This window comes from Anolis carolinensis, chromosome 4 (genome assembly GCF_035594765.1).
Source record: "Anolis carolinensis isolate JA03-04 chromosome 4, rAnoCar3.1.pri, whole genome shotgun sequence".
In the NCBI taxonomy this organism is placed as follows: domain Eukaryota; kingdom Metazoa; phylum Chordata; class Lepidosauria; order Squamata; family Dactyloidae; genus Anolis; species Anolis carolinensis.
Window position 1 is genome coordinate 147,751,076 of NC_085844.1, and position 26,295 is coordinate 147,777,370.

The window sequence follows — 26,295 nt, forward strand, 5'->3', positions numbered from 1 at the left end:
CGATGGGGATTGTTGGCATATTTTGCCAATTTTCGTCTGCTTGCAGAATTTTCTACCCCTTTTGTGAATCAGCGGTAAGTGACTTTTCTTATATTCATAAATGTCTATATGTTGCTTTTTGCCTTGCAAGGGTATAGTTCAGTGTTGTTGACTGGGTCAGCAAAATGACTCTTTGCACACCCAATTTTGTTGTAAACTGCAAGAAGAATTGCAAGAGACTTTTCCCTCCACTGGGAATGTTGGTCTTTTTATGTGCGTCCATTTTGCTATGTTCTTGCTGTATCTGTTAGAGTGAAAAGAGAAGGTCAATACACATGGACCATAATATTTGTGACAGTGCTATGTCTCTATACATTTTCAATTTCTGCTAAAATACTTCAGATTATTTTCAATGAAAGAATGATACAGTGGAAGAACATTGTGATCCTATGGGACAAATAATGTTTAAAGGTCTATTTTGGACACTGCTACTGACTACATTAATGAAATATCATTAACATTAACATTTAAAAAACATTTAAAATTTATCATTATGGTGTTGTAACAATAAAATAATATTTTCTATTGTAGATTTATAGCATTATACAATAAGGCTGTGATTTAAAAATGAACAAAATTGTAGCATATTTTGATATTGCAGTGTGACATTCATTCATTCTAAAATATGGGAAAACATTTTAACACTAATTAAAATACTTTAAAAATACGGTTATGGCATGCTGGCCATAATAAGTTTATTTATTTATTTTATATAGATCCAACCAACCCTTTCCCCAACACAGGATTCAGTAGAATGGTTTGAAACTTGAATCATACTTGACCCGTTATAATTAACAGGACTTAAATTAGTCATAACTGACCTAATTGTAACTGATCTCAGGGGATCTGCTCTTATTATAACTGTGTTTGGATCCAGTGAAATCTGAGAGCTGAGATATCTTCACTTATCTGATGTCACTGCCTGTAGCAAAATCCTGCACCTCTACAGAGACCAGGGTTCTACACTTGATGGACATTGTGTGATGTACACTTTGGTTTTTCTGTGGGAAAGCTGGGCTTTCACCTATTATTATCCTAATCTTTGGCAATGTGTATCCCAACCCCAGACTCCTTGTCCAGTGGTGTTCTATCCTAAACATTGTCACTACAGTAGTATCTCAAATACATCAAAGGTGTTTGTCAAAATCTTAAGTCAAAACAATATCTTGCTGAACACTGCTGCTTTTCCTGTTATGAGTAAGGCCAACAAACTTTCTTAAAAAGTTAGGTTGCCAAACCTTAGTTAGAAATGTTTCTGTATGTTTTATAAAATGAAGAGTATGTGTGGAACCCCGGTGGCGAAGTGCGTTAAAGCACTGAGCTGGAGACTGAAAGGTCCCAGGTTCAAACCCCGGGAGCAGCGGAAGCGGCCGCTCTTAGCTCCAGTTCCTGCCAACCTAGCAGTTCAAAAACATGCCAATGTGAGTAGATCAATAGGTACCGCTCTGGCAGGAAGGTAACGGCGCTCCATGCAGTCATGCTGGCCACATGACCTTGGAGGTGTCTACAGACAATGCCGGCTCTTTGGCTTAGAAATGGAGATGAGACCAACCCCCAGAGTCAGACATGACTGGACTTAACGTCAGGGGAAACCTTTACCTTACCTATGTGTGGAACCATATTCTGTATAACCATATGCACCTTGTTCAGTATTAATTGATTATAGATAGTAACTATAGATGCTATTTCTGTATTTAAATAGACAAATTTTTGCATCAAATTTTGCTCTGTCTGCTTAGAATTTGAAGGTGTTAACTCATTCTTTTAATTATTGTGAATAATTCATATCTGCACTCTCTTTTAACTGCAGATATTTTTAGATGCAGCAGCACTTGCATTTCTTTTTAAGACTTAAGAAGCCAGTTGTTTTAGTATTCCCTGGTGTTGTCATCTTCCTACAGTCTGTGGTGTCGGCACCAAAAGATACAGCAGCTTTTATTGCCTTCGGGTGAAGGGCAATGATGCTCTGTTCAAGTTGTACTATTTGTGTTTGCTTGCTTTCTCTGTTGTGCAATGGAATAATAATAGCATATATAATTTAATTGATTTTTCTGAAAGTGAGGCCTGTTAACGATATTATGAGGGTTGAATGAAAAGTAATGCCTCCACCTTCGTTACTTGGGTTCGAATGGGAATATTTTAATAAATCAAGCGCAGAAATAATCCTTAGAATATGCTCTTTAACTACCACTATTCACTTTTCCACATAATCACAAGACAATTGGATACATTTATGCCAACAATGAACAAGTTTTCTGAAGCCGTCACGGAAGAAGTTGACACTCTATTTCTGCAACTAGCGTCTCACAGTATCCATCATGCACAGATCTTCTCATAGCCAAGCAAAGTAATAATGTGACCCACACGTTCTTGTGAAATGCTGATTATGCTTGAAATTTCTCTCTGAGTGATACGACGATCATCCTGAATCAATCTGTCAACCTTTTGCTTGTGAAACTCGGTGGTTGCTGTCACAGGACATCCAACTCTTTGTTTGTCACGGAAGTCAGATGTTCCCACCTCTACATCTTTAAACTTATTTGCCGAAAGACACACAGTACTCACATCAACACAATCACCATAAACAGCTTGCATTCTCTGATGAATCCCCTTTGGGGTGACACCTTCTGCTGTCAAGAATTCAATGACTGCACGTTGCTTAAGTTGTATTGACCGACTGTCTGCACAGGGTTCCATACTTCGCATTTTAACAACACAACCATTCAATGCTAAGGCTTCCCGCCAAATGGAACTGTAGAGGAGAGTCTACTGAACAAGCCAGTACCTGCCGCATACCAGTACTGCCATCTATTCAGGAGTTACGAAGGTGGAGGCATTACTTTTCATTCAACCCTTGTATATTTGTGACATTGGGGCATTTGCCATGAAGGAACCATTGCAGTGGTTCTCACAGGGCAGCGATTTCAATGCTAGAAATGTTGTATGCCATTTTCATATGATTCAAAGGAAACATCTGAAATCTCTTAAGCTAGACAGGATGAACTTTGGCTATGACATTGTCTTGCGGTTGGGACAGCACTTGTGAGGTAAACAGCTGTGCAGCTGGCTCTTCTCTGGAGGTGGTAGTGATGTTCTCTGGCACTGTGTGAGATGAAACCACAGGGCAGAGGCTTTCATGCTATGAACTTAAGGTCGCATTGTAGCCAAAACATGAATTAATGAAACAGCTCAGCAGAGAAAGGCGACATCCTGTTGACAGTAGCTTCTTTGAAGTAAGAGCTGTATTTTATCATTTTATCATGATAAAAGAACCCCTAGGATGGCACCTACATAAATGAATAGTCAACAAATCCACATCCCCATGTGCAGAAAGATCATGAAAGAAAAGTTTGGCTCTGATCTTATGCAAGTTCTACTGAATGCAAATTACTTTTCACCCTGTCATATCTCGTTCCAGGAATTTTAGATGGAGATAAGAAACCTTCTCAATGAAAAAGGACAAGTTCCTCGTTTGAAGCAAAGAATAAGTGGATTCTTTGTTTGACAAAAATGTTTGCAGAGAATGGCCGCATTATTAGACTGAAGGATCTGTTGTCCTATCAGCTTGAATGTGTACATTCATTAAATTTGAAGAAAACCAGATTGCCAGTAGTGTAAATTGCTGATAATGCTGGCATACATGTATGTGTCTGTTTATATCATTAACAAAAAGAAAACACCCAATCTATCTTGTTCAGTTGTATTTTTAACTTCTGAACTCAGTGACCTCTGTAAACAATCCAAGCATTTTTCTCAGATTGGCAACAGAAATTATAAAAAGTTTGACATGCCAACCTAAACTAAATCTAAGCTTCCTTCCTTCCTTCCTGAATGTTGGGTAATTCTAATAGGAAGATTGTTTCATAGGAACTGTGGTACTTATAATGAATGTTTAAACAGATGACATGCATATATGAAGAATAAGTGATTTGTACTGTAAGCTACTTGCAGTTTCCTGGGGAACCTTGCTTGTGTGTAAATGAGACTTTGTGTGAACAAATTTGAATTAAATCCCACATAGGCCTTCTTTGCTACTGCGTTGCTTTACCTCTAAGCCAATGTGAAGTCCAGTGTGGATAGCTTGGCTGCTCAGGTCCTCCTATGACTTCATCACATGTAGTTCTAGTTAAGCCAAAAAGGAGAAAGTATGTGAGAGTATAGCATAACATGGGGAATGCCATATCCGTGCCAAAAACTCCTCTCATCTTCCCACACATCATCAGGGAAAACAAATACTGTAGAGCAGATTCTTATGTTATGAGGGTTGGCCTTATTTTTGCCCTTCCTTACCCCTATTACTGGATTCTATTCCCTTCCCAAGATGAATCTTTCTGTTTTTATTTTCCAGCCCTGTCTATTTGTGCAGGCTAAAATGGGATTATGTTGAACAGTTTGTACTCTGAATTGTTCAGAGGAGGGACAGTAAAGTTGTGGCCTTTTAGATGGTGATCACATTGCGACTCCCATCATCTCTCAGCATTGTCCGCAATAGGTAGAATGACGGAAAGCTGTACTTTTCTGAAAACTCATTTAGTGGTTTCATTCATGGACACTTCCTCATTATTGTGATTCCTTTAATTTGAATTTGCTCATTAGATAAAGATAACATTAAAAAGCCACACATTTGTTAGAGTACTTTATAAAATGTATTACTGTTGTAAGAAATGACACTGCATATTCACTGTGTATCTGATTACAATTCGTATTAGCAAATCTCAATGCATTTTTTAAAACTACTTTGAAGGCTTTTAGCTGCCTGAAAGTACTTAAAATAATTCTATAATAAAATTCAAATTCAAAACTGAGGTTCCTATTGAGGTGATTCTTTTTTCCAGATCTCAAACTATGTTTGTTGGGTGTGCAGTCAACCTATTTTTCTTTAAAAAATATCTTGATTTGATTTCTTTTAATCTTTTCTGTTTTGTAGATGGTTTCTTGAAGTTCTGTGCTACCCCAAGGATTCAAAATTCAATATCATCAATGGAGTACTAATGACAATTGCATTCTTCCTGGCGAGAATCATAATCATGCCAATTTATTACGCCAATGTTTACGCTGAGTTGGGAACAGAAGCTTTCTACCGATTGGGATTCGCAGCTCAGTGTGCCTGGTTTTCTTCCTGCTTTGTCTTGGATGCCATGAACTTAATGTGGATGGTCAAAATTACAAGGGGTTGTTGCAAAGTTCTCCGTCTTATTGGACAAAGATCCAAAGCTCTTAAGAATGGCAAATCTGACTAGAAGACTTCATATCTATATCTACATATCTATACTAGAGCACCTTTGGGTACATTGAAAAAACAATGGGAACTTTTGACATAAAAAAGCTCCTTTTAAGGACATAAGGTATTACCTCTTTTGAATTTAGCCCTCCCCTTAACCCCGTGGCCTTGGCGCACAGGGCCACTGCATTGGAAGACTTGCATTATGTGGAATGGGAAACAACAACACGCTGTATACACTGATCCTAGCAGTGTGGTCTAAGCACTTAGTAGACAAATGAACCTGCAAAGGAACAAACTCTTCTAGCACACTGTTCCTAGGAATTTTCACTCAGGTTTCTTAGACTGATGTGTTTTTAATGCCTGTGAATGTCAGGATCTTTGGTTTACGTTCTGCTAATACAGCAGCTTTCCTGGCATGTTCTTCTGCTTTCTTAATGTTTGATATTCATAACTGAGGCTTCATCTTTTGTCAACTTTTTTACATTTTTGCAAGTAATTTGCTTTGAATCTATAATCTTTTACTGCATTTTCTGCTGCCTTATATGCATGCACATGACCTTCGGGATTTACATAAACATATACATTTTACATAAATGTGTAGAATTTGAGGTTTCTTTTTAAAGGCCAATTACTCGTACTAACTCTTACTGTACATAAAGAATGACGAGTTGTTTTCAGCTCTCGCTCCCCTCTATATCTGAATTCTACTACATGTTAGCATGATAAACAGTATAGAAACGAGCAGTTTCTTGTATCAGTGTTCCTTCCCCTTTCATGATTATTGGGACCTTATATGTTTTTAGTGCATTGTCATATCACTATGTAGTTTTTTTTTGTGGAGTGTACATTGGTGAAGGAAAGAAGGCATTAATCTGTTTGGAATATGTGAATTGTCATAAGAACCACTGAAGCTAAGAAATGCATAACTTGTTATTTATTTTCATTGCCATTCTGCTCTCTCTTCTCCAAAGCAAACTGAGAAATAAGAAATTGCCTCATCAAATGGAAAAATCCTTAATAAAATCATAGATGCAATTTTTAATTTTGTATTAGAGCAATTCTGCAAAGCTGATACATTGATACATTGATACAACAGTTAGAGAGAAATATCAAAGTCATCTAGCTCTTGACTTTTCAATGAGAGTGATATGTCTAATGTTACTCTTAAAGGAAAAGTACAAGAAGCTGTGTCGTTCTGTTGGCTCAAGTAGCATAAATAACAGCTTAGTTTGATGTCATAATGCCTTGTAAGGGCAAAGCTATTGGATCTAACACTTGAAGGAGGATAAAAATGGGATTTTACCAAATGGCAGAGGTTTGCTCTTTAGGGTTGTATCCAGTGACACTATTTGATATAACTAAGTGAAAAGAAAATATTTGTAAGAAAAACCGACAACTGACTCTTATTTGTTTACACTGATTTTAAACACTCTCTACTGTCATGATCTCAAGCCTATTTTATTTTTTACTCGATTCTTGAGCTGTATCTTGAATCAAATGTTCACCTAATGTGCCATTTGTCTTAATGTTTTAAATAACGTGTGTCATAACTTGCTGCTAATGTGTTAATTTTCACATTTCTATAGAAATAAGCAGGAACATTGTAGAGAACAGGCTGAATTCCTGTGTTTTGTCCAGAAATAATTTCATGTCTCTATTGTGTGATTTCTTCTTACTGTTCCTTTTCTAAGACCTATATGCCCATGGCTTCTAGATAATATGGGTTTAAAGAAGGAATTACTATGAAGGGCAAATTTTCCTCTTTCTTACTGTATTTATATTTCTTTATAGCTTGTTAAACAATGTCATGTTTGCCAGATTAGAGTGATTGCTTCCTGTTCAATGAAATTACATAGATTGTCATGACCATTCATTTTTCTTTACATTAGTATTCTCATATCTTATGTATTAATATAGTAGCATTAGCTGTGTTCAGAGATGCATTTTCATCACTTGGCGACAGAAGCATATTATGTATTGACTTAAAGACCACAAATAAGGTGTTTCTTATGACACTGTTTGTGTACTTTATACACTTAGCTATGAGTCTTTAAATGGTGAGAGATCAAGTGATATATGTGCATGTGTGAACTAAACAAATATTTTATTTTGTTTTTTTGTAATTATAAGCCATTTTTTTTCCTGCCAAGCCTTTGTGTGTGTCAAAAAGCCTAAAAATACAAAATCTAAATAAACACTTGTAATTTGTTTAGATGAAAATGGGGAAGTTGTTAACAAACAACAAATGTATAGGCTAAGCTTGGGTACTGGTTAGTCCCCTTTGATTTGTTCATTTTGATTGCAAAGTGCCTGACACATTTGTTATCCATGAATTAGTTACTTTTTATTCCATCACTGAGACAGAACTAAATAGTGGTTTGTGATCTTAATTAAGTTAAAATAGTGACCAAATGTTAAAGCTGTTAAAGTAAGACCCTTGTATCTACAGAGGATACATTCCAAGATGAATTGCAGCTACTGAAAACTGTGGATAATTCGGAACACCAGTAAAATAAATGACTTGTGGTCCCAGTATACAATAGAGAACATAGACATTTCTCAAGGTGTCCTTATCTAGGCCTCCAGCAACTTCTCAAAGCAGAGAGTCACGGGGGGGGGGGGGGGGGGCTGTATTGTCCCGGCACTATGGAAACCCACAAGTGAAGGGCTCACGTTTCTGCTAAAGATTTTTTTTTCTCTCTCAGAAAATAGCTAGGTTACAAAGTGAAGTCTTGTTCTGTTTCATAGGGAAGTACAGGGACGTACTAGCACAATAAGGACCCATAGCTAAGCATTTGACAACTGGGTGATCTGGCCACTGTTCCAACTTGTTTGCTGGGTGGCTCACTTCTAAGTGTGTTTTTTACTTCTTTGTTGGGGTGAAGTTACCATTCAAAATATTTCAGTCTTTTTTCAATAATAACTTAAAAAGCAAACTATTTTATGTTCATTGTAAATAGGATATTTAATTTCTTCAACAGTGACAAATTATGTGGTTTCTGAAGAGGTTTCTTAGAAGGTCTTCTCCTAGGTTTTTGCTCTCAGACTCTTCAAGCTTAAAAATAATACGAGTGACATGGATTTTCATCCACAAAAGTCATTTAGATTCTGCATAATATTGGGATCAATTTCAGCATGTTAAGTCTCCCTTCTTTGGAGTTACTGCAATTCATGGGTATTAAATCAACATCAGGTAATATTAAATGTTCACGTTTGTGCTCTTGTATTTTTTCCACTCCATTAAAAAAGGCAATCTTATACTTACCTATGACAAAAACTGTTGAATTCAATGAGGTTTATACCTGAGTAAGTATTCATAGGATTGCACTTAATATATTTAGTTTGTCCTTCTGTCTCTATATTAAGAATTTAAAATACCTTTATTTTGGAAGGTTGCAGAATGTATTATTTTAATTGGAAAGTGCAAGATACATAAGCTTGTAGCCTGCTTGATTTTATTTATTCATTTATTTAATTTGTAAATAAAAGCATTTCTTTATTTCAGTTTAAGATCTTTTTTATATAACTGCTCTCTTACAAAGAAGTTGGGTTCCTGAAACACTGACCATTATTTGAAGTATTTATGTAGTTTCTTCTATAATCCTATCATCTTATTCTAGTTTTGAAATATGTATTTTAAATCTAATGAGGATTATAATGTGCATTCAGCAAATGATTTGGTAATGGTCAGGGATAGTTAAGTGTGATAATAGGTCTGTATATGGCTGTTCACATTTCATTTTACTATTATCTACATTTTTGTCCTTTCATGCCATGTCTAGGAACTCTGTGGATATGGAGATCATACTCTATTTGGAGAAAAGGCTGCAAGATAAAAGATGTATGGTCCCAGAAAAATAATGGCCATGATACTAAAAATAATGCAACTAATTGCATGCTTTTAAGAGGGCTGTGTTTAAGTGTGTACTATCCTAATATTGATCACCATGCTGTGGGTGATACTTTTTTTGGCAGAGTAATGGTGAAGAGATTTTTGGCAGAGAGATTTCACATCCCTTCCACACATACTGCAATCCAAATTGTCTTCCCCTGTTTAGTTCTCCCCCAACCCAAACATAGCTATATGTTTTGCTTTTAGTGTTAATGTGTAGTTTGGCCCTTAGAAGCCTAGCATAACACCAGGTAACTACCTTTGAAGCTGAGTTTGAAAATGGACGTGTGATGGCTGCACTTTCTTTGTGATGGCGGAAGCGGAGAGTACAATCTTACGCAAGAGTCACAATTTCTTCATGTGCACAAGGAAATTATTTGAACCTCACTTATTTACTGAAATGAAAATCCTTTGAAACATTGTAAAATTTGACCTCACTGCTTAAATAGGTTTGTCTTCCTTAAAGCATTTAGAACTGCAGAATAAAACAAAAGATATCCTTGACTGATTGTGGAAGGAGCTGTTTTGAAGCACCCCTTGTTTTTATAAAACCATTACAGTTGCAAGGCAGATATCAAACCTCTGGTGCAGAACCAGATAATTTCATACTGCTCCTAGTAATCTAGCAACAGTATATCCAAACAAAGCCTAGGATTGCAGTGGGATCATTTGATGTCCTTGACATAGACACTTGTGAAATACAAAAGCCACGAATATCTGACATGTAATCCATATTTTTGTGTCCAAGCATTTGATATTATGTTTCTTTGTCAGACCTATCTAGGACCTATTGTGTGTCAAAGTAGATACAATGCACACTCCATTGTTGGAATTTCTAACATCTTTTCCTTAACAAATGATACATGGACTCTGAACTGGAATAAAAGAAATTCTTTCTCCGTGTTGTTTTCCAGATGAATATTACACCCTCATGCCTATTATAGGTACTATTTGCGCTAGGTGGAAAACATATAGGTTTTACATTTGGATTTATCAGATCTGGTGATCTCCATCATATAAATGGGCCTGATGTGGATCTGACCAAGCTTTAGAAAGCTATTAAAATCCCCTCCTCCTACGATGCTTACTGTGGATTGTGACAGCTGCCATTCAAAAACAAGCTCTTGAATCAATTGCTTTTGTAACAGAAAAATATGTTGGAAGATTGGATTATGGAACTCTGGCATCAGGTATAAATTTACCCTGCCTCTAAATAAAATAAGGCAGATATTGTGACAAAGGAAATGGAGTGTTTCCTTTTTAAAAAACCACTACTACTCATGCCTAAATTTGGTATTTAATGTCTTCATAAATGTGATCCAAACACATCTTATTCCTTTCAAATGCATGTTTAATAAGATACCAAGTATACCAGGCAGCATATATTCTGCATCATCAACCTTAGCTTTTAAAAGATTTTATTTCAGTTCACAAAAATAAAATGAGTACAATGGGATGCCCTGCTGACTTGTGAAGTCCGTCTTAAAAAGTGGTACAACAGATTCCAAGATAAGAGGCCTGATTAAATCTAAGCACAAAGTTTGATGAAAACAATGCAAGGAATGAAGATGTTAACTGTGAATCTTAATACGCTGAATCAAAAGCATGCAACAGTACTAAGTTGATACCCTCTGGTGATAATGGCACAAGAAGTTGGGGCAGTACTGTTGATTACAGTGGTTGAGCCATTTTCTAACTTTAGTAAGAAGTTCCCCTCTGTTAGGTTATTCTTTAATATTGTTTGTAACAAGAGTAATTGAAACGAATTTATGCTTCACCAATATTTGAAAACCTTTCTCTCTGTATATCTTTATGTAGGCTGATTTTGTCAGGTAACTGCAATAATGTCTAAGCAATAAGTTGCATGTATATTCAAGGCATTGGTAAATAAGAATAAAGAAAGAAATCAACATTTTTCCTCATTTTTTCATTAAAGTGTACTGTATTCAGTAAAACAGCTAAATCCATCATGTTAAGTAAGGATAAGTTTATACATAGTCATTACAAGATTTTATTTTTAAAATAAATATGGTTCTTTGGTATGGGAATTGACGATCCTGGGTTTCAACCTAGAGATTATCTAATCATGTATAGAGTAGGTGTGGGGTGATTTTAAGATCAAGACAGATGTATGGATGAAGTAGCTGTAGCTTTTCTCCATGGATTTTTCTTCTGATATTGTAAGCTAATGGGGAGGGAAGTATATGTATATCTCCATTACCATCATCACTACCTAAGATGTATAAACAAATATTAAGGAAATTCTCTATATAAACAAATGTCATCCATGACTCAAATGTTGGTATCCATTTGAGTCTGGGATGACAAACCAAGGGTCAGGACAGACCTATATGTGTGCATCAGTCAGGATTGTGACATTATCTCTTATGTGTTCACAGTTTCCATATTCCTATAGACTAGTGATGGAAATCATGTGACTCTCCTGTTGATGGATTGTGGCTCCCAGTATTTGATAAAGTTTTTTTTCATGGACTATGGTGTACTGCTGGGATTTGTTATTCAACAGCATCTGGAGGACCACTTGTTTTCCACTGCTAAAGGAGAGAATGCAATTGCCATATCAGAGGTTAACAGTGCAATCTGATAAAAAGGCTGCTCAGAATTGCCACCTACAACTATTTTAGAGAAACTGGCTTCCTTTAAGTAATTTAAGGATTTCGTGACAGTCTTTTTGTTTTTTAAAAAATGTGTGGGCTTGCTGTAGAGTTTGAAATCCTACTGTTTAAATGTAGCTGATAATCGGCCTTTCACATTTGTGAATTTAACTTTTGCGGATTTGATTAAAATGCTCCTTCTAGATCCTTCTGTGGTCAACTTCTCTATAAATCTCATGGCTATCTGGCTGAAGTCGACCATAGAACCATGCTGGAGGATCCAGAATCCTAGAGAAGTATTATCTTTGGTGGTAATAACTATTTTTATTTGCAGTTTTTCACTTTCATAGTGGTCCTGTGCTCCTAATCCCAGCAAATGTGAGGGTTTGACTGTTCTTTTAAGAAGCAATGTATTGATGGTGCTTATTTTCTGGACTTTTGAGCATTGTTATGTCATGCAATGTAATGTACAATTTATTTAATTTCTTTTCAGACTCTCTAAATAGAGAAAATATCTCCCGAACTTCCAAAGCTGACTATAAATGCCCCCTTTAAACCACTTGGGTGACTATGTATGCACCACAAATGTGGCATATAAACTGTACCTTCTAGGACATAAAGGCATCTCGAGTTTTTGTGTTAATTGATGCATATTTGTCTCATGGCCCAGGAGCAGAACATTTTGAATTCATACTCCCCTCAGTGCAACTGTCAAAGCAATTTATGTTATTTATATATTACATGGAATCATTTCTGTTCCAGCTTTCTAAATGAATGTTTACAGAAAAGCTAATAATAAGGAATCAAACTAAAATAATGAAGAAAAACATAAAAATTGCAAAAAAGCAGCATCAGAAAGAAACGTAATAAGCAGAAAAAGCAGTAAACAGCAGTAAGAACATTAAAGATAATGAAAGCAGACAGCCACACATTGAGATCCCATTATAAATGTTTCAACTGAAAGAAAGAATTACAGTACTGTGATTTTCTCCTTCTATATTCTGTGTATATACATTGTGTGTGTATGTTGAAACAAAACAAAGAGAGATGATAATTACTGTTCACTTGAATGTTCCTGGGGAGATTTCCATCAGCAGGTTATTAGATCATAGCACTATCTCCTAACTTAAAAAAAAAAAAGAATGGGTGAAGTTGGGGGGGGGCATGTTCCAGGCAGGTGTGTGTGTGTGTGTGTGTGGGGTGTGTGGGGTGTGTGTAAGTATTTTGACTCCTCTGTAACTGTGCCATGGCCACCATTTTGGATAACCAGAAATATAATTCCATCACTTCTAGCCATTTTCAGGAGGTGTTGGGACTAATTTGGGGGACTCAGAATAGATTTTTTAAAGATTAAAAAAAAACAGATAAAAGAATGTGGGCTTTGTTGTTGTCATAGTCATCATCGTCGTTGTGTTGGGGTGCCTTCACATTTCCTACCAATATTTTGACAATATTAAGGAATACCCTTGTTATAGGATAACAGATGGTTTTCTGGCATTCTGTTCCATTTCCTGGAATTATGTCCAGAGATAAACAAGCCAATTAAGGCTTTTTAAAAAACCTACCAAAATGAACTAGTGAAGTTCAACCAATCTTTTGGTGTTGTCACCTACATTCCTGCGACCACTAATGCAGATGAAGTTAGTAGTCAGACTTAAGTGTAAGGAAAGCTGGAGCCCATTCATGTTACAGAATTATAGTGTTATGGGTCCCCTTTAATTGCCCTGGCTCCAACTCGGCTTTGTAGTTTCATGAGGCACTAGAGTTCTCTGTCACAATTTCCTAAACTGCAATTGGCAGGATTCCATACCATTGAACTATCACAGTTAAAGTGGAATAACAGCACTGTAATTCCATAGTGTGAAGGGCCTACTGGCATGTTGCTTCATGTTGCCTTAGGACAGACAAAGCCCTCCATATTATGCTGAGCTGCAACTTCTAGCAATCCTCACTATTGAGTATGCTAGATACCAACCCATCTCAGACCTCCTTCCTCATTAGGTAACAACACATTCACTGTCTACCCAATTTAGTGTTTCCTTAACATGAACCAATAGAGAAAACTTCTTTCCTTCCTGTGTTTTTTGCTAATGTGAATATCATTTCTCCCTCTCTCTCTCTGTCGCATAGTCGTTTCCGACTCTTCCTGATCTCATGGCCCAGTCCAGGCCAGAGCTCCCTATCGGCCGTCGCCGCCCCCAGTTCCTTCAAGGTCAAGCCAGTCACTTCAAGGATACCGTCCATCCATCTCGCCCTTGGTCGGCCTCTCTTCCTTTTTCCTTCCATTTTCCCCAGCATCATGATCTTTTCCAAGCTTTCCTGTCTCCTCATGATGTGGCCAAAATACTTCAACTTTGCCTCTAATATCCTTCCCTCCAGTGAGCAGCCGGGCATTATTTCCTGGAGAATGGACTGGTTGGATCTTCTTGCGGTCCAAGGCACTCTCAGGATTTTCCTCCAGCACCAGAGTTCAAAAGCGTTTATCCTCCTTCGCTCAGCCTTCCTTAGGGTCCACCTCTCGCAGCCATAGGTTACTATGGGAATACCATTGCTTTAACTATGCGGACCTTTGCTGCCAGTGTGATGTCTCTGCTTTTCACTATTTTATCGAGGTTGGCCATTGCTCTCCTCCCAAGAAGTAAACGTCTTCTGATTTCCTGGCTGCAGTCTGCATCTGCAGTGATCTTCGCGCCTAGAAATATAAAGTCTGTCACTGCCTCCATGCTTTCTCCTTCTATTTGCCAGTTATCAATAGGTGTAGTTCCCATGATCTCGGTTTTCTTGATGTTTAACTGCAACCCAGCTTTTGCACTTTCTTCTTTCACCTTGGTGATAAGGCTCCTCAGCTCTTCCTTACTTTTGGCCATCAGAGTGGTATAATCTGCATACCTAAGATTGTTAATGTTTCTTCCAGCAATTTTAACTCCGGCCTTGGAATCGTCAAGCCCCGGACGTTGCATAATGTGTTCTGCGTACAAGTTGAATAGGGAGGGTGAAAGTTTGCAGCCCTGCCGCACTCCTTTCCCAATCTTGAATCAGTCTGTTGTTCCGTGGTCTGTTCTTACTGTGGCTACTTGGTCTTTATACAGATTTCTCAGGAGACAGACAAGGTGACTTGGTATCCCCATACCACCAAGAACATGCCATAGTTTATTATGATCCACACAGTCAAAGGCTTTAGAATAGTCAATAAAGCAGAAGTAGATGTTTTTCTGGAACTCCCTGGCTTCCTCCATTATCCAGCGGATATTGGCAATTTGGTCTCTGGTTCCTCTGCCTTTTCTGAACCCAGCTTGGATATCTGGCAACTCTCGCTCCATGTATTGCTGGAGTCTGCTTTGCAGGATCTTGAGCATTACCTTACTGGCATGGGAAATAAGTGCCACTGTACGGAAGTTTGAGCATTCTTTAGCGTTTCCTTTTTTTGGGTATGGGGATATAAATTGATTTTTTCCAATCTGATGGCCAATCTTGTGTTTTTCATATTTGCTGGCATATGGCATACATCACCTTGACAGTATCACCTTCCAAGATTTTAAACAACTCAGCTGGGACACCGTTGTTTCCTACTGCCTTATTATTAGCAATGCTTCTTAAGGCCCATTCAACCTCACTCCTCAGGATGTCTGGTTGTAATTCACTCACCACACCATCAAAGCTATATATTATTATCCTTCCTATACAGATCTTCTGTATATTCTCGCCACCTTTTCTTGATCTCTTCAGCTTCTGTTAGGTCCCTGCCCTCTTTGTTTTTGATCATGCCCATTTTTGCCTGAAATTTGCCTCCGATGTTTCTGATTTTCTGGAAGAGGTCTCTTGTATTTCCTATTCTGTTGTCTTCTTCCACTTCCATGCATTGCTTGTTTAACAATAGTTCTTTGTCTCTTCTGGCTAGCCTCTGGAATTGTGTGTTTAATTGTGCATATCTCCCCTTATTGCTGTTTCCTTTCGCCTTCCTTCTTTCTTGGGCTACTTCCAGTGTCTCAGCAGACAACCATGTTGCCTTCTTGGTTTTCTTTTTCTTTGGGACGTACTTTGTTGGTGCCTCCTGAACAATGTTGTGGACTTCTGTCCATAGTTCTTCTGGAACTCTATAGAGACGACAAAATGCCTATGAGTTGAGAAGAAAAACTTAAAACGGAGTTTTAAGACACAAAGGATGAGGTCTGGAGACATCTTCATCTAATAACACTACTTATTTTCACAAGTAGATAATGCCAATCATGTAATGCAAAAGTACTGTGCATTTCTAGGCCGAATGCACGTGTCCAGCTTTTTATTTGGCCAATGTAGTATCCTCCTCCCTTAAAAATGCATTGACCCACGTAGCTGCAGTCACAGCTACTGATGCAAAAACTTCCCTTACAAGCTATGGCTATAAGTGTATGAGGCACTCCCTTCCAATATTCCTTACAAAAAGGCACTCATAAGCTTAATGAAAAACTAGCACTGACTAAATAAATAAAACGAGCACTGACCAAATAAAGCATCAATTGAATCCCTTAAAACCTGTCTCCCTGGAGGAGTTAACAAAGTCTCTCCTTATACAGCAGAACTTGACTTAAGAGCATTCCTGTTGCCCGGCCAGGTTTTGCTTTGATGTAAGAGCTGCATTTTGAGTTAAAAGCTAGCACCAGAAGGAGTGCTAGTTCCAGAGTATAGGGCTTTAGGCTTCAAGGGAGCAGCCTCTGTGCCTCATGCTCTTGTCCACTTTGGGAGATTGCTGTCCTCTTTGCTCTTGTTCTCTTTGAGGAACTTTAGGTTAGTTGATTTTGTGTGGTTTTTATTCCTGGTATGCTTGGTTTCATGAAGAGAGAGAAGGGGAGACAGTATGAGAGGAAAGAAGGCTAAAATGAGTACAGTATGAAGAAAATAATGCTTCTACCTCTTTGCTTTTGCTTTCTGCTGCCTTGCCACAACTTTGTGCTTCTACCATTCTAAAGTTGATCTTTAAACAAAAATGTTGCATGTGAATATGCATTTCTACATTATTTGTTATTTATAAAGTACATTTCCTTATTTAAAACACATAACAAAAAATGGGAGGGGAAGGCAGGCCCCTGTAATGGATTAACAGCATTTCATTGCAAATATTTGCTTTGAGATAAGAGCAATTTGAATTAAGCGCTCAGTCACAGACTGAATTACAGTAAACTCTTAAGGTATTACTGTAAACATTTGACTGAGTTCTGTTAGAGAGGGCCTCCTTTATTTCACCAGTGAGGGGGAAAAATAAACTACCTTCTAATTGCAGCACCTTGGATGCCCAATTGACATTGAAGTGGGCTTCATTCCAGCACCAAATGAAAACATGGCTTTTTAGTAATGGGGCTTAATTAACTTCTCATGTTAATGAAGCAAGGTGAGCTCCCATCTGTCAGCTCTAGCAGGATGATAACACATCTGAGCGTCCTCTGGGCAACGTCTCTGTAGATGGCCAATTCTCTCACACCAGAAGCAACTATCGCGATTTTTATACTTTGTATTTTTAAATTGTATTCACTTCAGTTGATTTGACCTGCATACCGCAATCCAAAATTTTGTCTTCATTCTTTCTTGCTAACATTTCTTTGTAAAATACATCTGTTTACATGTTGCAGGCTTCTGTCATAATGTGATATTAGTAAATTACTCAAACTGAGATTTCATTTAAGTATATGAAGGGCCATAAAAGAGAAACATTCTCTTACATAAAAGGTTGTGCCTCTTGTGCTCTGTAGAGACAGGTTATTTTCACTCATAGGCATTCTGGAGTTTAAATCTGCATTGCAGCATTAAAGGAACTGTTGGCTTATTTGAACTGTATTCAGCTTTAGCAGTGGCACAAACACATACCTCAGTACAGTACCTCTGTATATATGTTGTAAGAAATTGGAACTATAAGATTTAATTATTTGGTTAATCTAAGTACTTAGTGAGCCAAAGTCATGTGAAAGCAAATAGATAGCAGAGATTGCTTTGCTGCAGTAATGGCTTCTGTAGGCAAACACACACAATGTTCTCATTTTGAGCACTTTATGCAATTGAGTGTACAAGCCCAAAGCATAACATAGTCTCTGGTACAGTTGCACTGTATTCACTGCTTCAAGCTACCATTTCATAATGAATAAAAAATATTTACAGCCAGCACAGAACCAAAAGCCAAGCCAATCAAGTTTGTCAGGGCTATCAGAATGTAATGTGGGCTTTGAGGGATTGTTTGTTTATATATAAAATAGAATGTGTTGGTTCCAAACTTTGTTCACTGTCCCCCATAAATTTCCCTTTTTTAATGCACCAAATTAATTCATTCAGAAGTAATAAATGCTTGACCCCTTTATATAAAACATACAACTTGGTTGCTATCCTGATACTATACTTACTTACTTTACTTACTTACTTACTTAGGCGATCCCTCGTAGGTCGAGGACGATTCTTCCATTTCTAGTGTCTTGGGGGTGGGTCTGTAGGTGGCTGAAGAGACGTATTCTTGACCCGCATGTTCTACCGTAGTGAGGACATTGGTTTCCAGGTGGAAGGCGGTCCCAGTCAGGGTTGGCTTGACGCTCCTTCCTCTTGGCAAGTTTCTCCCTTAAGCCCTCCATTCGTGCCTCTTCGAACTCCGCAGCACTGCTGGTCACAGCTGACCTCCAATTAGAGTGCTCAAGGGACACGGCTTCCCAGTTCTGTGTCTATGCCACAGTTTTTAAGGTTGGCTTTAAGCCCATCTTTAAATCTCTTTTCCTGCCCACCAACATTACATTTCCGGTTCTTGAGTTCGGAGTAGAGTAGCTGCTTTGGGAGACAGTGATCGGGCATTCGGACAACGTGGCCAGTCCAGCGGAGTTGATGGTGTAGGAGCATCACTTCAATTCTGGTGGTCTTTGCTTCCTCAAGCACGCTGACATTTGTCCGCCTGTCTTCCCAAGAGATTTGTAGGATTTTTCTGAGGCAACGCTGATGGAAACGCTCCAGGAGTTGAGTGTGGCATCTGTAGACTGTCCACGTTTCGCAGACATAGAGCAGGGTTGGTAGGACAATGGCTTTATAAACGAGCACTTCGGTATCTCTACGGATGTCCCGATCATCAAACACTCTCTGCTTCATTTGGAAAAATGCTGCACTCGCAGAGGTCAGGCGGTGTTGTATTTCAGTGTCAATTTTGACTTTTGTGGAGAGGTGGCTGCCAAGGTAGTGGAAATGGTCAACATTTTCTAATGTTACACCATTAAGCTGTATTCCTGGCATTGCAGAGGGATTAGCTGGTGCCTGTTGGAAGAGCACTTTGGTTTTCTCGATGTTCAGTGAGAGGCCGAGCTTCTCGTATGCTTCTGCAAAGGTGTTTAGAGTGGCTTGTAGGTCTTCTTCTGAATGCGCACAGACTACGTTGTCATCGGCATATTAGAGTTCTATAATAGATGTTGTGGTGACCTTGGTTTTGGCTCTCAATCTGCTGAGGTTAAATAGCTTGCCATCTGTCCGATAGATGATTTCCACTCTGGTGGGAAGCTTCCCATCAACAAGGTAAAGTATCATAGCGATGAAGATGGAAAATAAGGTAGGGGCAATAACACATCCCTGCTTGATACCTGATTCCACCTTAAATGGGTCACTTTGGGAGCCGTTGCTGTCCAAGACTGTTGCCATCATGTCATCATGGAGGAGCCGAAGGATGTTCACAAATTTGTCAGGGCACCCGATTTTTTGGAGGATGGTCCAGAGAGTGCTGCGATTCACTTTGTCGAATGCCTTTGCAAGGTCAATGAATGTCATGTACAGAGGTTGGTACTATACATGTTTAGTGTCAATAAAACAATGGCTAGAATTGTGTAAATGTATTTACTGGAACGTTGTTGTTAATACTTCAACTTGTGCTCACTACAGATCCACGACAGCTTACAATTTAAATTAGAAGATGGGTAAAATTTATATCTGAAAAGCTTAAAATCTCTCTCTATAAAAGACAAATATGTATATATGTTGGTCTGCACCAGAAAGGCTCCTATATGGTTTGATGTATCTGGACCAAAGTAGGCGCATGTGCCCTTCATTGTCCGACCAAAAATACATGAGGGGTTTGAGCGGGGGGAAAAACTCACCCCTTTTGGGCCCAGAGCAGGGGGAAAGAAAAAGAACAAAGCATATTGGCTGTGGCTAGATGAAGTGACTACTTGTGATGTAACTGGGGCACCTGCCATACTGTCATATATCCCAGGATCTGATCCCAGAGTATCTGCCTATCCCAGATTATCTGGCAGTGGAGAATCATATAATCTAGTTGGTCCAAATAGAGTTGCCATGGAGACATTGTAAGGGAGACCTTCTCAGAGCTGGAGAAGGGAGAAAGTAGGCAACACCCAAGCATATATGCTAGTACAGCGGCTCTCAAAGTGTGCTTCTAGGACATGCTTTGGGGGCAGATCCAGCTAAAAAAAGAGAATTCTGCCCCAAAGACATATGAGCCCCCTTGCAGGGCCCTGGTCCTGGCAAAAGGTAGTTGGGCTGGATCGCCTCTTGGGGTATCTCCACACTCTAGGGCCCTTTCCACAAAGCCAAATAAAATCCCACATTTTCTGCTTTGAACTGGAATATGTGGACTCAGATGACCCAGTTCAAAGCAGATATTGCAGACCTTTCTGCCTTGATATTCAGGGTTATATGGCTGTGTGGAAGGGCCCTAAATGGTGCTCATTGCAACGCCAACCAATGTTAAGGGACCTGGTAGCCCTTAGGCTGAGAGAAAGAAGTTTGCAGCTCAAGCTTTCATATGACGGCTTTCTCTCTTTTTTTTCAAATGTACTCCAGGCATCTATGACCCCTTTCACACATCTGAATAAAATCCCACATTTTCTGCTTTGAACTAGAATATATGGCAGTGTGGAGCCCTCAGTGGCGCAGCGGATTAAACCATTGAGCTGCTGAACTTGCTGACTAAAAGGTTGGCGGTTCGAATCCGGGGAGCGGAGTGAGCTCCGGTTATTAGCCCCAGGTTCTGCCAACCTTACAGTTTGAAAACATGCAAATGTGAGTAGATCAATAGGTACCGCTTCGACGGGAAGGTGCAGTCATGCCAGCCACATGACCTAGGAGGCGCCTACGGACAACACTGGCTCTTCGGCTTTGAAATGGAGACGAGCACCAACCCCCAGAGTCGGACACGACTAGACTTAATGTCAGGGGAAAAAAATTACCCTTACCTTTATGTGGCAGTGTGGACACAGATAACCCAGTTCAAAGCAGATATGGGTTATTCTGCCTTGATATTCTAGGTTATATCACAGCCATAAAACCCAGAATATCAAGGTAGCTAATCCACAGTATCTGCTTTTAACTGGGGCCCCTTCCACACAGCTGTATAAAATCCCACAATATCTGCCTTAAACTTGATTATATGACCGTGTGGACGCAGATAACCAATTTCAAAGGAGATATTGCGGATTATCTGCCTTGATAGGAGCTGCGGTGGAGCATTTGCTTACACCTTGTGCTGGCTGAACTGATGACCTGAAGATCAGCGGTTCAAATCCGCGAGATGGGGTGAGCTCCCCTCTGTCAGCCCCAGCTTCCATGCAAGGACATGAGAGAAGCCTCCCACAGGATGGTAACACATCTGGGCGTCCCCTGGGTAACGTCTCTGTAGACAGCCGATTCTCTCACACCAGAAGCAACTTGCAGTATATTCTCAATTCGCTTTTGACACGATTAAAAAAAAATCTGCCTTGATATTTTGGATTATATGGCTGTGTGGAAGTTCACAGTTCACACGGAGTCCACGCTGCCATATAACCCAGTTCAAAGCAGATAATGTGGGATTTTATGCAGCTGTGTAGAAGGGGCCTGGGGTTTTATATGGCAATGTAGAAGGGGCCTGAGAGAGGGGGGGCGAGAGGGGTGGAGAGAGCATGGGGGTGCTCTTTCGAGGCCTGCTCTCTTGGGCAGAAAGCGGCGTGTGGAATCGTGACAGTAGAGAGCTAGCCTAGGCGGTTGTCGTGGCAACTGAGAAACGAGCCCGTCACTCTGCCCCTCTTCCCTTCAGCCGCTTTAGACCCCGCCCCCACAGTTCCCTTCTCTCTCCACCCCCCCTCCGCTCCTCTCGCGCGGACGACGAATCTCGCGAGAAGTGAGAGGTTCAGGCGTCTCCCGGGGTGACCGCCGGGCCTACAAAGGTGAGTGAGGGGAGCCGGGTTTGGCTCTGCCATATCTGTCAGGCGTCCCCACTATTATTTCTCCCCCCTACCCCTTTCACGTGTCTTTCAAGGTCCCTTTACCTTTGGAGTGGAAAGGAGGATTAGGGTTGAACCATTTCCAAAAAAGGGGAGGTCGAGACCGGACTCCTGAATACTTGACTAGCTGCGGTGAGATAGGCATGGGAATAAAGCCACGAGGCGCTTTTGGACTACAACTCCCAGAACCCCTTGCCCAACCTAACCTGGCCAAGGGTTTCTGGGAGTTATAGTCCAGAAAAGAAAAGAAAAACCATAGTATAGAATGAGCCGAGAAGTATTTGGGATAAGTCTTCATTTGTTGAACTGGTGCCTTTTTTAAAAGGAACAGCTCCTCAAGGTTATTCTGGACAGACTCTGGGCCCTTCTACACAGCCCTGTATCCCAGAATATCAAGGCAGAAAATCCCACATTATCTGCTTTGAACTGGAATATTTGGCAGTGTGAACTCAGATAAGCCAGTTCAAAGGAGATATTGTGGGATTTTCTTCCCTGATATTCTGGGATACAGGGCTGTGTGGAAGGGCCCTCTGTAGTACTTCCATACTAAGGGCCCTTCCACGCAGTTATATAACTCAGAATATCAAGGCAGACATTCCATAATATCTGCTTTGAACTGGGTTATCTGGGGGCTCTTCCAGACAGGATCTGATCCGATCCCAGATTATGTTTATTCCAGATTATCTGGCAGCGCAGATTTATAATCCAGTTCAAAACAGGAAACCTGGGATCATATCCTGAAATATAGGGCCTGTCTATATTTGCCTTCAACTGGATTATCTGAGTCCACACTGCTATATGTACAGAGGAGGGTGACTAAAATGATCAAGGGTCTGGAGAACAAGCCCTGTGAGGAGTGGCTTCAAGAGCTGGGTATGTTTAGCATGCATAAGAGAAGGCTGGGAGGAGATGTGATGAGTGCCATGTATAAATATGTGAGGGGAGTTCATAGGGAGAAGGGAGCAAACTTGTTTTCTGCTGCCCTGGAGACTAGGATGCGGAACAATGGCTTCAAACTTAGGAAGAACCTCCTCACTGTGAGAGCTGTTCAGCAATGGAACTCTCTGCCCTGGACTGTGGTGGAGGCTCCTTTTTTGGAGGCTTTTAAGCAGAGGCTGGATGGCCATCTGTCAGGGGTGCTTTGAATGCGATTTCTTGCTTTTTCACAGGGGGTTGGACTGGACGCCCCACGCGATCTCTTCCAATTCTATGATTTTATATAATCCAGTTCAATGTGGATTTTATACAGCTGTGGGGAAGAGGTTGAAGAATAATAGTGCTAGCTATTGTTATCCTAAAAATCCTGTCTGATCTTGGAAACTAAGTAGACTCAGTCCTGATTGATACAGGCAGTCCCCAAGTTAAAAAAAAAGATAGGTTCTGTAAGTTTGTTCTTAAGTTGAATTTGTATGTAAATCGGAACAGGAACTCCAGCCATGTATCTTCTCTATCCATCCATCCATCTTTGGATAGCACACGGAAGGGTTAACACCCCTGTGGTGTTTATTTTTCTGACTATGCCTCTGTTCAGAAGATTGCACCTCACTTTCTGTCCCTGTGAGGTTTGGATTTTGAAAAACATGGCTTGTTGTGGAAACAGTGATTCATTATTTATTTATTGTACAGTTTTAATGTATTTAAAAACACAAAGTTAATAACTTGGCATTATACTAAATGTCCTTAGACCAATTGCTGGCCACTTAAGAGTGCCTCTCGTATTGCTATAAGAAGGTCCTCCATTGTGCATGTGTCAGGGCTTAGACTGCATTGTAATAGGGGTCTGTGGTTTGCTCTTCTCCACACTCACATATCGTGGGCTCCACTTTGTGGCCCCATTTCTTAAGGTTGGCTATGCATCTCGTGGTGTCAGAGCATAGTCTGTTCACAAGGATTGGTGAGAAAGCTTCAGTGGAGGCACCTTTCCCCCATGATAACTCTGGAGTAATTTCCCTTCTGAGGGGTAGATTTTGGTCACTTCCTGTTGTTTCACCCCCCATTCTTTTTTTTAAAATACTTTTTATTGACACAAATAATAAAAAATACAGTATACTTAAAAAGAGATGGTGAGGTCTTGGGAGAAGGAAAGGATGTAAAATAGAAAAAGAAAAAAGAGAGAAAAGGGGAGAAATAGTCCTTTCAAGTAGTCTTAATTCATCTTCTCTTCTCCTTTCTATTCTGCTGTCTCATGGAACAACTGTTTCCTTGAGTCCTTTCTTCAATTATATCATTATTTTCATCTTTTTTTTCACTTCAAATGATCTATCACTGATTGCCAATCCATTTGCTTCTTCGATTTTCCTTGATGGTGTGACAATAACGGGGTTAATCTATCCATCTATCTCACCCCCGTTCTTAACTAGGAGTTGTTTGTAAGTCAGATGTTTGTAACGCAGGGATTGCCTGTACTTGAATGGAGAACTGCCAATGAATACCAGGTGCTATTGGCTTGGTATCCTCTCTGGTTTGGTTTCGGAGTCACCGTGGATACCAACATCTGCCAATGCTGAAGTCCAGTTCCATACAATGGTGTAATAAAATGGTGTCGCTGATATCAAATGGTAAAATCAAGGCTTGTCTTTGGAATTTTATTATTATTTTCAAGCCATGGATGGTTGAATTGGTGGGTGCAGAATCCATGGATATGGAGGGTTGACCATATTTCAGAGGAAGGAACTGACCATCTCTCGAGTATTTTTTTTCCTAAGAAAACCTTATGAAATTCATGGAAGTGAAGGTGAACACACACATTGGTATATTCACCCAGGTGCAAACAACACAGCCTAACAACAAAAACTTTATTTTAGATCTATTCTTGGGGTTATATGGGACACGCATCAGCTTTAGGTTCTTACCGTAGATATGGTTATGGTTTTCTTTGGGTGAACAGAAGGCAACTGGTTGATGCCATATGTTCTGTATCTCAAATAGTAAAGCTTCTCAGGGAAATCTAGTGCCATTTTTTGGAATCAGAAGGTCGAATAAACCCAGAAACAGCTTTAACATTTGAGGCACCAAATGTATCTTGACCAGTGTAGTAACTGGGACTATTCACAGGTCTGTTTTGAGAAATCATTTTTTAGCACTGCAGCTTTTAAAATCTAATTATGGGTGCTAACTTTTTTTTTAAAAGCTGTCAAAATATACCACACACCGTTCCTTCAGAAACTGCATTACTCATTTCAATACTACTGTAATTTCATTCAGTCACATCTGAGAAACGTCAAATTAAGTTGTGAAAATCAGTACGTGATGGAGCAAGACTGAGATCATTTTTAGTTTTAGAAAGCCATATTCTTATAAAACCGGCATACATTTCTTTAAAATGTTTTTATGACCTTCGGTTATTTTAGTAGCAAACTGCATAACACATCCTCTGATTGCTGTTGAATGATATGCCAAAAGTCACTGCTTGTGAAGAGCTGCTTCATCATGAAATGTGACTAAGAAGTACACTTAGGATTTTTCCAGTGTTCTCCCTCTTTGTTGCTTACAATTTATCTAGAAGTATAGTAATGGACAGTATTACCTGCTCCTTTCATGTCATATCTATCTTACATACCCCTGTTTCCCCGAAAATAAGACAGTGTCTTATATTAATTTTTGCTCCCAAAGTTGCGCTAGGTCTTATATTCAGGGGATGTCTTATTTTTCCATGAAGAAGAATTCACATTTATTACTGAACAAAAAATGAACATTTATTATATAATGTACAGTGGTTATCATCACAAACCAGCATAATCAGAATCCTATCAAGAATTTCCATGTACAACAATCTACAATACGTACCTTTACCGATCCTGCATGCTCTGGTGTTCTGTTCGGCGGGCATGCTTCCAAACAATAACTTTACTAGGTCTTACTTTTGAGGGGAGGCCTTATATTTAGCAATTCAGCAAAACCTCTACTAGGTCTTATTTTCAGAGGATGTCTTATTTTCAGGGAAACAGAGTAATGCCATGGTGGATAGTCAAGTTATTTAGGGAGAAGACAGCACAATTAAACTTCTCTAATATTATGCTCTTCAGTTGTGATGGACTGCCTTCCCCATCATCTCCAGGGAGGGTTGAAGAGTTTTAGTCCAATATATATGGAAAGTATTAGGTTGGAGAAATCCTTCTTCTTGTGTTCTTTCAAGTCAATTAGGATTTTCTTGGCAGGATTTGTTTAGAAAAGATGTCATTGACTTCCTCTGAGTCTGAGAATGTCACTTTGACTTTTACCAGGTCACGCAGTAAATTCTCCTGGCTAAATCCTGGTTTCCAAGAGTCCTGGTTCAACGCTCAATTTGTTAACATCAGTTTGGTTGGATGTGTGTTCCTC

The 26,295-nt window shown here is 39.4% G+C and overlaps 2 protein-coding genes and 2 long non-coding RNA genes across 10 annotated transcripts in view; 2 read left to right on the plus strand and 2 right to left on the minus strand.

Moving 5' to 3' along the window:
* Positions 1-8,767, plus strand: part of tlcd4 (TLC domain containing 4) — a 42,338-nt gene extending 33,571 nt beyond the window's left edge. For all 6 annotated transcript variants that reach the window (XM_008109191.3, XM_008109192.3, XM_008109190.3 and 3 more), the window contains 2 exons: positions 1-74; positions 4,967-8,767. In XM_008109191.3, the coding sequence (XP_008107398.1) occupies positions 1-74; positions 4,967-5,279 (387 nt within the window). In that variant the 3' untranslated portion in view covers positions 5,280-8,767. The remainder of the gene's footprint in view (positions 75-4,966) is intronic.
* LOC134298300 (uncharacterized) lies at positions 68-22,110 on the minus strand. The gene is made up of 3 exons (XR_010005309.1): positions 22,021-22,110; positions 4,088-4,161; positions 68-283 (listed from the first exon to the last, which is right to left on the minus strand). It is a non-coding gene; the product is annotated as an uncharacterized LOC134298300 (long non-coding RNA).
* Positions 10,466-21,719, minus strand: LOC134298301 (uncharacterized). Its single transcript, XR_010005310.1, has 2 exons — positions 18,153-21,719; positions 10,466-15,864 (listed from the first exon to the last, which is right to left on the minus strand). It is a non-coding gene; the product is annotated as an uncharacterized LOC134298301 (long non-coding RNA).
* Positions 21,806-26,295, plus strand: part of LOC100566296 (holocytochrome c-type synthase) — a 25,680-nt gene continuing 21,190 nt past the window's right edge. Inside the window, exon 1 of one of the 2 annotated variants that reach the window (XM_062977970.1) lies at positions 21,806-21,918. The gene's annotated coding sequence lies outside the window, so the exon portion shown is untranslated. Of the gene's footprint in view, positions 22,108-26,295 lie in introns of both variants that reach the window. The other variant, XM_062977971.1, reaches the window with a different exon arrangement.